An 18,142-nucleotide genomic window follows, 5' to 3' on the forward strand; every position below is an offset into this window, starting at 1 on the left:
TGTCTTTAATTTCTTTCAACAGTGTTTTTTGGTTTTCAGTATACAATTCTTCACTTCCTTGGTTAAGTTTACTCCTAAGTATTTTATTCTCTTTGATGCTGTTGCAAATGCGATTGCTTTCCTAATTTCCTTTTAGGATTATTCATTGCTTGTGTTCTTGTTTAGTTCACTAATTCATGTCCAACTCTTTTGTCACCCCATGAACTGTAGCCCACCAGGCTCTTCTGTCCATGGGATTTCCCAGGGAAAATTACTGGAGTGGGTTACAATTTTCTTCTCCAGGGGATCTTCCCAGCCCAGGGATCCTGAACTGGCAGGTGGATTTTTAACCACTAAGACACCAGGGAACCCCCATTGTTAGTGTACATAAATGCAAATGATTTTTGTGTGTTAATCTTGGGTCTTATAACTTATTCATGTGTTTATTAGTTCTAAGAGGGTTTTGGTGGAGTCTTTAGGGTTTTCTACATTTTAAGGTCATTTCACATGAAAGTGAGATAAATTTGTTTCTTCCTTTCCAATTTGGTTGCTTTTTGTTTCTTTTAATTTCCAGATTGTTAGGCTATTACAAAAGCCCTACTTTTTAACAATTCTAGGTCTAGTTTGAATAGAAGTGACAATATATTGCATACTTCCTTTGTTCATCAACTTACAGTGAACAATTTTGGTTTTTCAGCATTGGGAATGATGTTAGCTGAGGGTTTTTCAGGATGGCCTTTATTATGTTGAGGTACATTCCTTCTAAACCTAATTGGTTGAAAGATTTTATCATTATACAGTATTGAAATTTTCAACTGAATTTTCTGCATCAGTTGAGATGATTGTGTAGTTTTTGTTCTTTTCAAAACTGTTGTGCAATTGTTGTTGCACATCACTCAGTCGTGTTCTGCTCTGCAATCCCATGGATGGTAGCACACCAGGCTTCCTTGTCCTTCACCATCTCGGAGCTTGCTTAAACTCATGTCCACTGAGTCGGTGATACCATGGAACCAGCTCTTCCTCTGTCGTCAACTTCTTCTCCTGCCTTCAGTCTTTCCCAGCATCAGTCAGCTTTTTGCATCAGGTGGCCAAAGTATTGTAGCTTCAGTTTCAACATCAGTCCTTCCGATGAATACTTAGTACCAATTTCCTTTAGGATTGACTGGTTCGATCTCTTTGCTGTCCAAGGGACTCTCAAGACTCTTCTCCAGCACCACAGCTGGAAGGCATCAGTTCTTCACTGCTCAACCTTTTTTATTGTCAATCTCTCACATCCATACCTGACTACTGGAAAATCATAGCTTTGACTATATGGACTTTTGTGGGCAAAATAATGTCTCTGCATTTTAATACACTGTCTAGGTTTGTCATAACTTTTCTTCCAAGGAGCAAGCCTCTTTTAATTTCACAACTGCAGTCACCATCCACACTGATTTTGGAGCCCCCCCCCAAAAAATAAAGTATATCACTGTTTCCATTGTTTCCGCATCTATTTGCCTTAAAGTGATGGGACCGGATGCCATGATCTTAGTTTTCTGAATGTTGTGTTTTAAGCCAGCTTTTCCCACTCTCCTCTCACTTTCATCAAGAGGCTCTTTAATTCCTCTTCACTTTCTGCCATAAGGGTGGTTCATCTACATATCTGAGGTTATGATATTTCTCCAAGCAATCTTGATTCTAGCTTGTGATTCATCCAGCATGACATTTCACACGATGTACCCTGCATATATGTTAAATAAACAGGGTAATATATATATTGCATAGGAACCTGGAATGTTAGGTCGATGAATCAAGGCAAATTGGAAGTGGTCAAACAGAAGATGGCAAGAGTGAATGTCGACATTCTAGGAATCAGTGAACTAAAATGGACTGGAATGGGTGAATTTCACTCAGATGACCATTATATCTACTACTGTGGGCAGGAATCCCTTAGAAAAAATGGAGTAGCCATCATGGTCAACAAAAGAGTCCGAAATGCAGTACTTGGATGCAGTCTCAAAAATGACAGAATGATCTCTATTTGTTTCCAAGGCAAACCATTCAATATCATGGTAATCCAAGCCTATGCCCTAACCAGTAATGCTGAAGAAGCTGAAGTTGAATGGTTCTATGAAGACCTACAAGACCTTTTAGAACTAACACCCAAAAAAGATGTCCTTTTCATTATTGGGGACTGGAATGCAAAAGTAGGAAGTCAAGAAACACCTGGAGTAACAGACAAATTTGGCCTTGGAGTATGGAATGAAGCAGGGCAAAGGCTAACAGAGTTTTGCCAAGAGAACGCACTGGTTCTTCCACTGGTTGGAAGAGGGGAACACCCTCTTCCAACAACACAAGAGAAGATTCTACACATGGACATCACCAGATGGTCAACATCGAAATCAGATTGATTATATTCTTTGCAGCCAAAGATGGAGAAGCTCTATACAGTCAGCAAAAACAAGACCAGGAGCTGACTGTGGCTCAGATCATGAACTCCTTATTGCCAAATTCAGACTTAAACTGAAGAGAGTAGGGAAAACCACTAGACCATTCAGGTATGACCTAAATCAAATCCCTTATGACTATACAGTGGAAGTGAGAAATAGATTTAAGGGACTAGATCTGATAGAGAGTCTGATGAACTATGGACAGAGGTTCATGACATTGTACAGGAGACAGGGATCAAGACCATCCCCATGGAGAAGAAATGCAAAAAGGCAAAATGGTTGAGAAGACCTTACAAATAGCTGTGAAAAGAAGAGAAGCGAAAAGCAAAGGAGAAAAAGAAAGATATTCCCATTTGAATGCAGAGTTCCAAAGAATAGCCAGGAGAGAAAAGAAAGCCTTCCTCAGTGATCAATGCAAAGAAATAGAGGAAGACAATAGAATGGGAAAGACTAGAGATCTCTTCAAGAAAATTAAAGATACCAAGGGAACATTTCACACAAAGATGGGTTCGATAAAGGACAGAAATGGCATGGACCTAACAGAAGCAGAAGAGATTAAGAATAGGTGGCAAGAATACACAGAAGAACTGTACAAAAAAGATCTTCATGACCCAGATAATCATAGTGGTGTGATCACTAACCTAGATCCAGACATCCTGGAATGTGAAGTCAAGTCGGCCTTAGAAAGCATCACCAGGAACAAAGTTAGTGGATGTGATGGAATTTCAGTTGAGCTATTTCAAATCCTGAAAGATGATGCTGTGAAAGTGCTGTACTCAATATGCCAGCAAATTTGGAAAACTCAGCAGTGGCCACAAGACTGGAAAAGGTCAGTTTTCCTTCCAATCCCTAAGAAAGACAATCCCAAAGAATGCTCAAACTACCACACAATTGCACTCATCTCACACTCTAATAAAGTAATACTCAAAATTTTCCAAGCAAGGCTTCAGCAATACGTGACCCATGAACTTCCAGATGTTCAAGCTGGTTTTAGAAAAGGCAGAGGAGCCAGAGATCAAATTGCCAATATCTGCTGGATCATCGAAAAAGCAAGAGGGTTCCAGAAAAAACATTTATTTCTGCTTTACTGACTATGCCAAAGCCTTCAACTGTGTGGATCACAATAAACTGTGGAAAATTCTGAAGGAGATGGGAATACCAGACCACCTGACCTGCCTCTTGAAAAATCTATATGCAGGTCAGGAAGCAACAGTTAGAACTGGACATGGAACAACAGACTGGTTCCAAATAGGAAAAGGACTATGTCAAGGCTGTATGTTGTCACCCTGCTTATTTAACTTATATGCAGAGTACATCATGAGAAACGCTGGGCTGGAGGAAGCACAAGCTGGAATCAAGATTGCTGGGAGAAATATCAATAACCTCAGATATGCAGATGACACCACCCTTATGGCAGAGAGTGAAGAGGAACTAAAAAGTCTCTTGATGAAAGTGAAAGAGGAGAGTGAAAAAGTTGGCTTAAAGCTTAACATTCAGAAAACTGAGATCATGGAATCTGGTCCCATCACCTCATGAGAAATAGATGGGGAGACAGTGGAAACAGTGTCAGACTTTATTTTTTTGGGCTCCAAAATCACTGCAGATGGTGGTTGCAGCCATGACATTAAAAGATGCGTATTCCTTGGAAAGAAAGTTATGACCAACCTAGATAGCATATTAAAAAGCAGAGACATTACTTTGCCAACAAAGGTCCGTCTAGTCAAGGCTATGGTTTTTCCAGTGGTCATGTATGGATGTGAGAGTTGGACTGTGAAGCAAGCTGAGCAGTGAAGAATTGATATTTTTGAACTATGGTGTTGGAGAAGACTCTTGAGAGTCCCTTGGACTGCAAGGAGATCCAACCAGTCCATCCTAAAGAAGATCAGTCCTGGGTGTTCATTGGAAGGACTGATGCTGAAGGTGAAACTCCAGTACTTTGGCCACCTCATGCGAAGAACTGACTCATTGGAAAAGACCCTGATGCTGGGAGGGATTGGGGGTAGGAGGAGAAGGGGACGACAGAGGATGAGATGGTTGGATGGCATTACCAAGTCGATGGGCATGAGTTTCAGCAAACTACGGGAGTTTGTGATGGACAGGGAGGCCTGGTGTGCTGCGATTCATGGGGTCACAAAGAGTCAGACACGACTGAGTGACTGAGATGAACTGAACTGAATGTATAACCTTGACATACTCCTTTCCCAGTTTTGAACCAGTCCATTATTCCATATCTGGTTCTAACTGTTCCTTCTTGACCTGCATAAATATTTCTCAGGAGGCAGGTAGTCTGGTATTCCCACCTGTTTAAGAATTTTCTACAATTTGTTGTAATCCACACAGTCAAAGGCTTTGGCATAGTCAGTGAAGCAGAAGTTGATACTTTGCTGGAATATTCTTGTTTTTTCCTTTGACCCAAAGGATGTTGTCAATTTGATCTCTGTTTCCTCTGGCTTTTCTAAGTGTAGCTTGAACATCTGGAAGTTCTTTGTTCACATGCTGTTGAAGCCTGGCTTCGAGAATTTTGAGCATTACTTTGCTAGCGTGTGAGATGAGCACAATTGTGCAGCAGTTTGAAGATTGATTGGCATTGCCTTTCTTTGGGATTGGAATGAAAACTGCCTATTTCCAGTTCTGTGGCCACTGCTGAGTTTTCCAAATTTGCTGTCATATTGAGTGCAGCACTTTCACAGCATCATCTTTTAGGTTTTGAAATAGCTCAACTGGAATTCCATCACCTCCACTAGTCTATTCGTAGTCATGCTTTATCAGGCCAACTTGACTTCACATTCCAGGATGTCTGGCTCTAGGTGAGTGATCACATCATTGTGGATATCTGGGTCATGAAGGTATTTTTTGCATAGTTCTTCTGTGTATTCTTGCTACTACTTCTTAATATCTTCTGCTTCTGTTAGGTCCATACCATTTCTGTGCTTTATTGTGTCCATCTTTGCATTAATTGTTCCCTTGGTATCTCTAATTTCTTTGAATGGATCTCTAGTCTTTCCCATTCTATTCTTTTTCTCTATTTCTTTGCATTGATGACTGAGTAAGGCTTTCTTATCTCTCCTGGCTATTCTTTGGAACTGTGCATTCGGATGGATATATCTTTCCTTTTCTCCTTTGCTTTTGCTCTCTTCTTTACTCAGCACTTTGTAAGGCCTCCTCAGCCAACCATTTTGCCTTTTTTCACTTCTTTTTCTTGGGAATGGTTTTAATCACAGCCTCCTATATAATGTGATGAACCTCTATCCATAGTTCTTCAGGCACTGTGTGTATCAGATCTAATCCCTTGAATCTATTTGTCACTTCCACTGTATAATCATAAGGGATTTGATTTAGGTCTTACCTGAATGGTGTAGTCATTTTCCCTACTTTCTTAAGTCTGAGTTTGGCAATAAGGAGTTCATGATCTGAGCCATAGTAGCTCCTGGTCTTGTTTTTGCTGACTGTATAGAGCTTCCCCATCATTGGCTGCAAAGAATATAATCGATCAGACTTTGGTGTTGACCATCTGATGATGTCCATGTGTAGAGTCTTCTCTTGTGTTGTTGGAAGAGGGTGTGTGTTCTCTTGGCAGAGCTCTGCTAGCCTTTGCCCTGCCTCATTTCATACTCCAACACCAAACTTGCCTGTTACTCCAGGTATCTCTTGACTTCCTACTTTTGCGTTCCAGTCCCCTATGATGAAAAGGACATCTTGTTTTGGTGTTAGTTGTAGAAGATCTTGTAGGTCTTTGTAGAACCATTGAACTTCATCTTCTTTGACTTCAGTGGTTTGGGCATAGCCTTGTGATACTGAATGGTTTGCCCTGGAAACAAACAGAGATCATTCTGTCATTTTTGAGATTGTACCCAAGTACTGCATTTCAGACTCTTTTGTTGACTATGAGGGCTACTCCATCTCTTCTAAGGGATTCTTGCCCACAGTAATAGATGTATTGTCATCTGAGTTAAATTCACCCATTTAATGGGTTTGGTCCATTTTAGTTCACTGATTCCTAAAATGTCAACGTTCACTCTTGCCATCTCCTGTTTGACCACTTCCAATTTACTCTGATCAATGGACCTAACTTTCCAGGTTCCTATGCAGTATTGCTCTTTACAGCATTGGACCTTGCTTCCATCACATCACATCCACAACTGGGTGTTGTTTCGCTTTGACTCTATTTCTTCATTCTCTCTGGAGTTATTTCTCCGCTCTTCTGCAGTAGCATACTGGGCACCTGCCGACCTGGGGAGTTCATCTTTCAGTGTCATATCCTTTTGCCTTTTCATGTTGTTGGGAGAGTGATTTAATTTCCTTGCTTCTGTTGCACCGCAACAAAGATTTGAAATGGTGGACCAGTGTTACAGCTTGTTTATGGCTCAGAGCTTTATTCGGCAAACAAAGGATCGTACGCCCTCAAGGCGTGAGGGCAGGTCACCCCCAAGGAGAGGCCTCAGCCTGATTTGACTCCCTCTTTTATAAGTTTTTTCCTTCCCCCTCACTTGCTCTGTGCAAATTAGGACTCACCAGGAAGGGGATGTGTTTGTTTCACCTGAGTTTCTCATTCTATCCATGGATTTTCTTTTGTTCCATTTTCACATGCTTTCCCCTGTGTCTTTTAGCCACTGCTGTTTTGGACTCCTCTTTCCTATTTTAACTACCTACCGATACTGTTCACAGGGTTCTCAAGGGAAGAACACTGAAGTGGTTTGCTATTCCCTTCTCCAGTGGACCATGTTTTGTCAGAACTCTCCACCATGACCCATCCGTCTTGGGTGGCCATACACAGCTTGGCTTATAGTTTCTTTGAGTTAGACATGCTGTGATCAGTGTGATCAGTTTGGTTAGTTTTCTGTGATTGTGGTTTTCATTCTGTCTGACCTCTGAAGTGTAAGGATAAGAAGCTTGTGGAAACTTCCTGATGGGAGGGACTGGCTATGGGGTAATCTGGATCTTGCTCTGATTGTGGGGGGAGGGCATGCTCAGTAAATCTTTAGTCCAATTTCCTGTTGATGGGCAGGGCTGTGTTCCCTCCCAGTTGTTAGACCTGAGACCAAACAATGATAGGTGACCTCCTTCAAAAGGATTTATGCCAGCACTCCCCACAACTCCCAAGAATGTTGTATTCAGTGTCCCTGACCCTGTGGCAGGCCACTGTCGGCCCACGCCTCCACCGGAGACTCCTGGATGCTCACAGGCAAGTCTGGCTCAGTCTTTTTTGGGGTCACTGCTCCTTTCTCCTGGGTCCTGGTGTGCACAGGTTTTGTTTGTGCCCTCCAAGAGTCTGTTTCCCCAGTCCTGTGTAAGTTAGTTCTGTAATCAAATCCCACTGGCCTCCAAAGTCAAATTCCCTGGGGGTTCTCAGTCTCTTTGCCGATCCCCAGGCTGGGAAATCTGTTGTGGGCCCTAGAACTTTTAGAACAGTGTGAAAACTTCTTTTTAGGTACATATATTATAATTGTTATATATCCTCCTGGTGAATTGACCCTTTTATCATTAACTAATATTCTTCTTTGTCCCTTATTATAGTTTTTGCTTAAAGTCTGTTTTGTCGATAGAAATAGATCCATTCCTGCTCTCTGTGGGTTACCATCTCTAAGGAGTATCATTTTACATCTTTCACTTTCAACCTGTCCCTGACCTTATACCTAAAGTGAGTCTCTTGTAAAGCGATGCATTGCATGTTGTCATCACTTTTTTACTCTCTTTAAGAAATGGGTCATGTACCCTATGCTACTTTAAGCCTTTTTAAAAATGTGAAGAATAACTTGAGCCTTCTTTGAATAAAGAACTCTACACATTTTAAAATGTTTTAGGTTCTGACTAGCACAAATCTCAAGGACAAGAAAGAACTTTATTACTTTAGTCATGAAATCCATTTAGCTGTGAGATCTGCTTTTCTAGCAGTGAATACAAATGTGAACCCAGCCAGGAAGCATTAGCAGATCACAAAGTCTGACATGACACACACGGGGCCAGCTACTCACTTATGCAAATTAGAACAAGTTGATGGAATAAATTAAAGTAATTTTGTACACTGCATATTTTTTAAAAGGAACCACTGCATAATGTGTATTTGCTTGCTTTTCCTTCACTAAATATTTGGATACTGTGATACTGACATTATATTTTAAAACTTGGTCAAAAGTATAATATTTTTTTGGTATATTGTCAGTGTCATTCAAATATGTGTTATCACTAAAATGTGCCAAACATAACGTACTCAGGATACATAAATGCTGGATACTAATATTGTCCTCCTTGAACTAAAATCTTATGGAAGGAGAGACATACATAGTATTAATGGGTGCTGTGATAGAGCTAGTATATATTAATAACACAAAGTGAAAGGGGTACTCACATAAATGTGATGAGAATATCCATCTCCATAAATACATTAATGCATATCCCTTCCCAAATGTATTCTAAATAAAGATATTACACATATGAACACATAGTTGCTCTCCCTGCTACATATACATAGTCCAGTTCAGTTGCTCAGTCGTGTCTGACTCTTTGCGACCCCATGGACTGCAGCATGCCAGGCCTCCCTCCCTGTCCATCACCAACTCCCAGAGTCCACCTAAACTCATGTCCATTGAGTCGGTGATGCCATCCAACCATCTCATCCTCTGTCATCCCCTTCTCCTCCTGCTCTCAATCTTTCCCAGCATCAGGGTCTTTTCAAATGAGTCAGTTCTTCGCATGAGGTGTCCAAAGTACTGGAGTTTCACCTTCAGCATCAGTCCTTCCAATGCATACCCAGGACTGATCTCCTTTAGGATGGACTGGCTGGATCTCCTTGCAGTCCAAGGGACTCTCAAGAGTCTTCTCCAACACCACAGTTCAAAAGCATCAATTCTTCAGTGCTCAGAATTCTTTATACTCCAACTCTCACATCCATACATGACCACTGGAAAAACCATAGCCTTGACGGACCTTTGTTGGCAAAGTAATGTCTTTGCTTTTTAATATGCTACATAGGTTGGTCATAACTTTCCTTCCAAGGAGCCAGCGCCTTTTAATTTCATGGCTGCGGTCACCATCTGCAGTGATTTTGGAGCCCAAGAAAGTAAAGTCTGACACTGTTTCCCCATCTGTTTGCTATGAAGTGATGGGGCCAGATGCCACAATCTTAGTTTTCTGAATGTTGAGCTTTAATCCAACTTTTTCACTCTCCTCTTTCACTTTCATCAAGAGGGTTTTTAGTTCTTCTTCACTTTCTGCCATAAGGGTGGTGTCATCTGCATATCTGAGGTTATTGATATTTCTCCCAGCAATCTTGATTCCAGCTTGTGCTTTATCCAGCCCAGCATTTCTCATGATGTACTCTGCATATAAGTTAACCCTAAAACATACACACATACTTACCAAAAGCCATAAGGTGGAATTCATCTTCCAGGAACCTTCTCCACCAGGCTGATTGAGTGACAGACTAAATATGCTACAGAAAGTAATTTATCTAAGCCACTTGGTTCTCCACAGCCCAGTTTCCTTAGGCTAAAATCTCCACAAGCCCGAACACAAAGAGAACTTCATAAATATCTTAACAAAGTATAAATTCCTATTTGGAATCCTCACATCTGTATATCCCAATAAATTATTCACTTATACATCTTCTAAAATAATACAGTTTCTGTATAATATCAATTTAACTAACAGTTGTTAAAATTAGCATTTTATAATCTTTTGGTTTTATTTATAGCAGGATAACAGGTTTATAAACAAGACCAGAATAAAGGAGTAGACTGAATTTGGGCAATGTGTAAATATTTTTGTTTCAGGTAAACTCCCTGAACTCAAGTATATTCATTCCTGAGAAGGAAACTTGTGTCTATGTCCTAGGACTGTCCTGTGGGAGAAATCTCAATATTTTATTTTATTTTTTTTTTCTTTTTGGTGGTGACACACGAGCATTTTCCCCAACTCCAGTGTTTTATACATACACACACACACATACATATGTATGACAAGATATATATACGTATGTATATAGTGTTTCTGGGAATCCTGTCAGATCTGCTAATATAATTAATACCTAGCATCAATTCACAGTTAATCCCATCTACTCTCCTTTGGTCCCCTGATCACTTCTGCTTATGGAAAAACAGGAAAAAGTCAGTTTGAAAAGAAAGTTTGGCATTTAGAGCTTACTTCTATATCCTTCTCAATATATCTTATCTTCAGCTGACTCATTAATATTAAATGAAATAAAGAACAGTGAACCAGCCCTTCATTGTTTGCAAACACACTCCTGTAAAGAATATTAAAAACAAATTACTTTGTTGTTGTTGTTGTTGTTTTTTTTTCTATTTGATGTTAGACTGGATACCATGAAACTTCATGAGTAAAGAATTTTGTTATTTGACATTGCTAAATACAAGAGAGATGGGTTAAAATGTTATCCCACTCAGAATATGTTTATAGTCTCTCTGCTACTAAATATTCCTGCAAGTGTGGTACACTTGGTATTTTTTTGTCCTAGTGAAATCTTGTGGCAAATATTATCTCATTAGAGAAAGCATTTTCACAAAGAATGTGAGGTTTGACAAGATTCTACAATATTGGAATTATATAACTTTGATGATATAGACATTTTAGAAAACCATATGGCAGTAACTTAAAAAAATTAAACATGCTTTTACCACATGAGCAAGCAATTCTACTCATACTCGAGACATGTGAAAATATGTGTCATCCAGAATGTATGCATACCAGTTATTCATAATAGGCAAATATGGAATAGCTACTCAAAATCATAAAAGCTAAAAATCAGAAGCATCCTAAATATTGCTCATTGAAATGATGAGTAGATCAGAAATTGCATATCATGAAATGCTACTTAGCTATAAAGACAAACAGGATGGATGCATCTCAAAAGCATTATGGTGTACAAATTAAATCAAATACAAATGTGTATGTACTGTATGATTTTATTTAAATGAAATTCTTAAAAGGCATAGTTACAGTGACAACCTGTCTGTGGTTTCCTGGAACCATGGAGATGGGAAAGGATCAAGTATAAAGAGTCATAAGGAAACTGGAGGGTTGTCTGGGTTTGGTGGTACAGTTACCGAAAGCTTTCGACTACTGACTTAAAAGTGATGAATTTTATTAACTATAAATATTGCCTTATGCAACAAAAATGATGGAAAAATTAAGTGAGTTTGTCGTGATACCTGTTATGAGTTCCCCAGAATAGTAAATGATTTGTGGAAGAACAGGTGCTTTATTTCATATCAAGAAGGAAGGAATGTATACATCTTCAAACAGCTCAAATACAATAAAATCTTTAAATTTCTATATAATAGAAGGTGTAAAACACTTTATACATGTTGGATAAAAACATGTACAAGAAACATCTGGTTCAGTTTTATAGGTTTATACGTATAGGTATTTTTCATAGCTTATAAATATAATTATTTTGTGAACTTCTTTGTGAGTGAACTATATTGGTGAGATGTTTCAAAATGCAAATGTGTTCCTTATATCTAGCATATTGAGATAAAGAAGTGGCCTGAAAATCTCTTTTGTTGAAATGAATGGTGGTCAGTAATTAGCAACATTTATTGATATTTAAATTCTACTTGTTTTCATTCTACACTACTTACCAGTCATTCATCCTAATGAATTTTGAAAAAGTTAAAAAAAATGCCAAGACAGCACTTTGCAAGAAAAGTATCTGGTCTCTTAGATACCAAAAATGTTAAGTCCACCTTGAGATAAATGGATTATATTCCTTTAAAGATTGCCTGAAGGTTTGAATTCACAATACATCTATCTCACAGGTGAATCAGATTTAAGTAATCGGAAGCTTGTCAACGCTATTGCTTTTCTATCTTTCCTGCATTTAAAATAGTAACAGTCAGCAATAGCTTTTTCCCTTTAAAGTTTTCTAGTTCCAGGTAGGGTATATTTATAACAAGAAATCAACTATATCTTTCCATGAATACTACTTCAGGATCATGTTTTAAATCTGTTTGTGCAGTTTCTATGTCTTTGCCTAGATACATTTATTAAAAATGTCATCACAACATGTACTGCACATAGGAATTAATATTCCTTTTCAATCCTTTCTCCTTTTAATCATAATTATTCTGTTTCAGAAATTATACTGTTGTCAATTCCAAAATCATCGTGGTCACCATAAGGCCTGAACCCAAAACAACTGATTCATTCCTGGAGATAGAGCTAGCTCATTTGGCTAATGTAAGTATCATTCATTTAGCTTTGAGTTTCTTATAGAATTGACCTTTTAAAGAGGTTAATAGTCATTCTGTTGACTAATAAGACCAGAACACATTTTCCAAACTCTTCAGAGTTGCAAATGAATTTATCTGTTATGAAGATATGTGTTATATAAAAACAAGATGACATATTATCCTATGTTTTTGTTCCTAATAAAACTCTCAGTTTCTCCAATATAATACTTAATAGTTTGTCAGTGCCTACATCTTTATTGGGCTCTAAGCTAGGCAATGGGGGATGTCAAGATGGGAACCAATCTCGCTACCTAGTGAGGAAGACTATGATATAAGATGCATGCAGCAACAGAAGCTACAGACATAATGCAAAGGGGAGTGCTGTCCTGCAGGGTACCCCAGGGTTGGAGAGTGGGGGGAGTGGTTTTATAAAGTTCTACACTCAGGATCAGAGGAGGCTACTTGTAACCACCTGGGTGTTGCAGTGATCAAAAGCCAAATCTTCCATCTAGAATGACAAGAATTCATCCAACTGCAACTGAAATTCTTCAGACCTTGTTTAGGCCATATACAGAAATTTAAAACATATACTTATCCTTTATACATTCACCTCAAATACCTAACTCATTGATTTCAGGGGCAAAGAAGGTAATTCCTATTAAGGCTGTCTTAATTGTGCTTTTACAATGCCTGCATTCAAGTAAGACCATCTCCTATGTTGCACATACATAGTTCTTTTTTTATTATTCCTCGCAAATTTTCTATGTACTTGGCTTTTACAGACAATTAATGGAAGCACAAAGTGATTGTCATTTTCCCAAAGTGAATGACATAATGGAATTTATTCCCACTTCCTTTAGTTATAATACCTGTACTTTTCCCAGTATTTTATAATTTCTGATGTTAAAGAACTCAGATTCATTTTATTAAAAAATGACAATCATCTTTGCTATAAACCAGTTTTTAAAAAGCTGTTCTGGCTTCTTAGATTGTTTAATGAAAACCTCACATCTCTCAGCACTGATTTTTAAACATTATGATTAATATTTTAACTATCAGGTCTTCTCCCACTTTTGCCAGAATGTGTCCATACTGGTTCTGTCTAACTTTGACATGTGTTTTATTTCTATTATATGTACTTCTTCATAACTTATAATGGCTCTAATATCACTACTGAATTGAAAACTAAGAGATACTTTCAATGTTATTTTTGAATAAGGAAATTGCTTCTTTGCTTGTTCAACATGTATTATAAAATATTTATTTACATATTTGTCTATATATTTTTATCATGATAATGTCTATTGAGTTATAAGCATTGGTGAAGAATATTAAGACATATTAATTGACTGCATTGCTCCTTGTTTCTTAGGGAGAAAAACTTCTATAATTGAGCATTCACAAAACTTTCCTAAATAAAGATTAAATCACTATTGAGAACTCAAAGAACATGTTAATTAAATGGCATTTTTCTCATAAATTGAAGAAAGATTAACTTTAAAATAGTGTTGATAAAACAGTCTCATTATTTCAATTGAATAGAACTATTTGAAATGAACATATTTGAGCTTTGAGTCACACTTTTCTGGCAGCATATCTTGTCAATTCAATTTCAAAGAGATACAGTGCATCTAAAAAGTTATTTTCTACATATGGACATATGGAAACTAGAGTATATGGTCAATACATTTTATGAAGCCCCAGCTAGATTCTGGAGTGGCAGTGAGTCAGCGTATAAGCGTGATGAGCTGATTACCACAAGTCACTGAGAATTGGTTCTTTCAGTATTTTGAGTAAGTGAGTTGACCAGATTTCCAAAACAATAACTATCCCACCGCCAAAGGCCTGGATCAGAGAGAATATAGACAAATCTGTTACACAGAGGGGCTGAGGGAGAAGAAGAGACGTTTACTTTGGAGGAGAAATGCCCCGAGGCATTCCCACGCTTGTGGGTCCTGGGTCAGAGCAGCACCCACCTGTGCGTGTCCTCAGAGACGCCTGACTCCAGGCCCTGTGGCGGAGATGCTCTTGCTGCTTCATTGCTCATCTTTCCTCCACTTTATAAATCCCTCCCACACATACTTCTTCATGCTCTACTGCTTGAAGTTTCCGTGCTTGTTGTGTTTATACTCACCATGCAGATTAGATTATATTAAAGACTTTATTGGTCACTGAGGGAAGGAATATATGTCTGGTTTATTGAATGTCTTATAAAGTATATTCTTTATTTTCATTGATGAGATAGTCAAAAGAGCCTAAGCTGGCATAAAATATTCTTCACTAAAATGTGGAGAAAAGATGTATCTCAAACATGAAAATTAAAGTGGATTACAACAAACACAAGTTTGATTATAACTATATTGGCACAGATATATTATCACTGGTATTGCCTTCAAAGTTGACCTGTTTCAAATATGACATCTTGCTAATATCATAACTGTCTACTTTCACCTGTTTTCTTATACCAAATGTATCTGCTGCACTTTACTAAGCTCAGCAGAGAATAATGACTTACAAACTTTATCTGTTGCATATACCATGTGCAGGAAAAGGAAGAATGAAAATTAATAGTTCTAATGAGTCTAGGGAAAAGCCTGTTAGTGTTTGTTTTTTTTTTAAAAAAAGTGTTCTTTTTTTTTTAAAAAAAAAAAACAGGTTTTTTAACAAATAGCATTTAAAGCATGTTACGTATAATGAGACCCTTGGGAACTGGTAGGACTAGGTAATAGAACATGGAATCTTGAAATTCCATATTGTATTCAGCAAAGCCATTTGCAGTTTTAACCAGCTCATAAGTCATTAAAGAGTAAGATACTATTTTTAGCTCAGTTTTCTAGGCTCATGCCTTTATTATTATAATTTGCAGAGTCCACTTTTGTGGTCTTTAGCACTTGAACACAGCAATTGCTTGATTATTAGAAATACCAAATTTGCTTTTCGGAGAAAAGTAATTTTGTTTTCCCTATTATATTACTTAAGTATTGTTAGACTCCGTAATGTGCAAGGAAAGTTAATACATTTGTTGAAAGTAATTATTGGGACCTAAATAAGGGGAGTTGAGTGGGTCTGTAAGTATACACATAAGAAAACACACATACACACACATACACCCACCAGTAGGATGCCTTGGTGGGTGTCAGCAGGCCCTGACAGATCTGGGTCTGCTGAATTTCCAAGATATATAACATCCTTATCTTTAAAGATGCGTTAGAAGAATTTTAGTTTTCTTGTGCTCTATCAGCTTTGCAAGCCTGCAGTCCCCTTTTCCCAAACAAAATGTCTTAATAGAGTTCCATTTCTGGTAGAGGGATAGCTTGACCCACACTAGCCTGCAGTCTCTGCAGTCAATTTTTGTCTTTACTTTTCTTTCTTTCCCTGAGTAATAGCTTTCATGGTCCAGGTATGGTGAACCTGCTATCTTTCAGTATTAAGAAAAATCTACTGGGTTTATTTATAGTTCTCAAATTGGTCATATTTACAAATGATCTCATGGGAAGCGGGCTTGTAGGTTTTATTTTCTTTGCCACATTTGCTTGCATACTAATAGGATCTACCTAACAAATTAAGGAGTTTGTTTTATGTTTATAAACTCAAATTAGTCATGAGCCATGGCCTTTGTAAATCATCGTGGAAAACACAGTGGAAAACTGTGATGAATATGCTTTTTACCATTAGGGAGCATGAGAAACAATGAAGAGAAATCCCCACATTCATTAGTGGGTATTTTCATGAACAGCACAGGCCAATAACAATCCAAGGAATTGAAAATAACTTGGTAAAGCTTAAGAATGCATTCAGTCTATGCATTTGTAATTTCACTTTTCTACCCTAGCTTGTGTCCAGTTGGAAGAGATTTCTGATGTTTTGCCTGCCCAAAACTCTTGGTAGTTTTAATGGGAGAGTCTTGAAATGCTAACTAGACAAGCAGATTGATGGTTCTGCCAGCAGCTAAAATTGAGATAGAAATTATTCTCTAGCTACAGTTTTTTTGGTTATATCCTAAATTCCTAAACTTGAGTAAGCATTCTTCCCACTTACATTTCAAATTCAGTTTATTTTTATTCATAATACAGCATTGTTATTCTTCAAAAAGGTTTTAGACTAATTATGCTATTGTTGGAGCAAACATTTTCGGTTGAGTCAGGCATTTTGGGCATATGAGTTATAATGGTCCTTGTCAAATCTACTCAGTTATGCTATTGTAGTGTGACAGCAACCATAGACAGTATGTAAAAATGGGTGTGGTTCTGTTACAACAAAATATGATTTACCAAAGTAGGTAGCAAGCCAGATTCAGTTCCTGGAATGCATATATTATCACCCCCTGTATGGTAAAGAGAATGTAACCCCACCAGGATGCCCACGTCTTAACCCCCATAACTTGTGAGTATATTATAGGTCAGAAGGGAATTTGCAGATGTGATGAAGGGTAAGAATGCTGAGATGGGGCAGATATCCTAAATTATGTGAGTTGGTCCAATTCACATGAACCTTTAAAACTGGAAAGCCTTTCTCAGCTATGGTCAGAGAGATGCAAGGTAGTAAGGACTCAACCTGCAATTGCTGACTTTGAAGATGAAGGAATATGACCAAAAACCAAGGAATATGGACAGACTGTAAAAGCTGAAAACAAGCCCTGGTTGTCAACAAAGAAGAAAGCATGGACCTCAGTCCTACAACTGCAGAAGCTCAATTCTGCTGAGACCTGAATGAACCTAGATGCGGATCCATCCCCAAATCCAGAAAGGACTGCAATCCTGTTAGCATTCCAGCCTTGTGAATCTCTTGAGCAGAAATCCAGCTAAGTTCACAAAGACTCCTGACACAGAGAAACTGTGAGATAATAAATTTGTGTTGTTCTGTGCTGCTAAGAGTGTGTTAATTCATAGTAGCAGCAATAGAAAACTAATAACCTGTATTTGCATTAGAACATTGCAAAATCAAGTTTTTATTATGAAAAAAATATATATATATGTGTACCTTAACAGATAAACTACAATAATAATCATATACTTCTCAGTGAAAGTCAGTCCGCAACTACAGGTTACATTTTGGCCTGCTGATTATCATGCCAACAATGAATCACCAGACAATGAGATGGCCACTGTAAGCTGGTAGTGGGATGTTAGGGAAAATTGGAGGATGCAGGAGCAACTCTGACATTTGTAGATGTGTTGTGCTCTTAAAGCAGCTGAGGAAACTTCTTTGCTGGCAGCTGATACATTGAAACTGTCCAAAACAGTCCAGCCAGCTCTTGTCTTTGCCAGGACCCCATGAAAATACTACTGGGACACGTTGTTACATCCTTTACCCAATCTAGTTAGCAATCACACATGAGGAAGACTAAGACATATACGTGGAGACAATGATTTTCTTTGAAGGATATACATGTAAATAATTTCTGATAGTGGTTCTACTTTTACTACTTCCTCTATTTCAATAGAAAAATATGTGTCAGGAAGTAATGTACATTCTGTTATTGGTGATATAGCTAAGGAATCAGAGAAGCAAGCAGTTACCACATCCACAAAACCAGTGTCCTCTGGT

At 38.1% G+C, this 18,142-nt stretch overlaps 1 protein-coding gene across 2 annotated transcripts in view; it reads left to right on the top strand.

Annotated features, from left to right (window-relative positions):
* Positions 1–18,142, top strand: part of ADGRB3 (adhesion G protein-coupled receptor B3) — an 850,102-nt gene that overhangs the window by 462,873 nt on the left and 369,087 nt on the right. For both annotated transcript variants that reach the window (XM_043890330.1, XM_043890329.1), the window contains one exon: positions 12,500–12,602. In XM_043890330.1, coding sequence (XP_043746265.1) covers positions 12,500–12,602 — 103 coding nt within the window. The remainder of the gene's footprint in view (positions 1–12,499; positions 12,603–18,142) is intronic.

The sequence above is a fragment of the Cervus elaphus genome, chromosome 28 (genome assembly GCF_910594005.1).
Source record: "Cervus elaphus chromosome 28, mCerEla1.1, whole genome shotgun sequence".
NCBI classification, from domain to species: domain Eukaryota; kingdom Metazoa; phylum Chordata; class Mammalia; order Artiodactyla; family Cervidae; genus Cervus; species Cervus elaphus.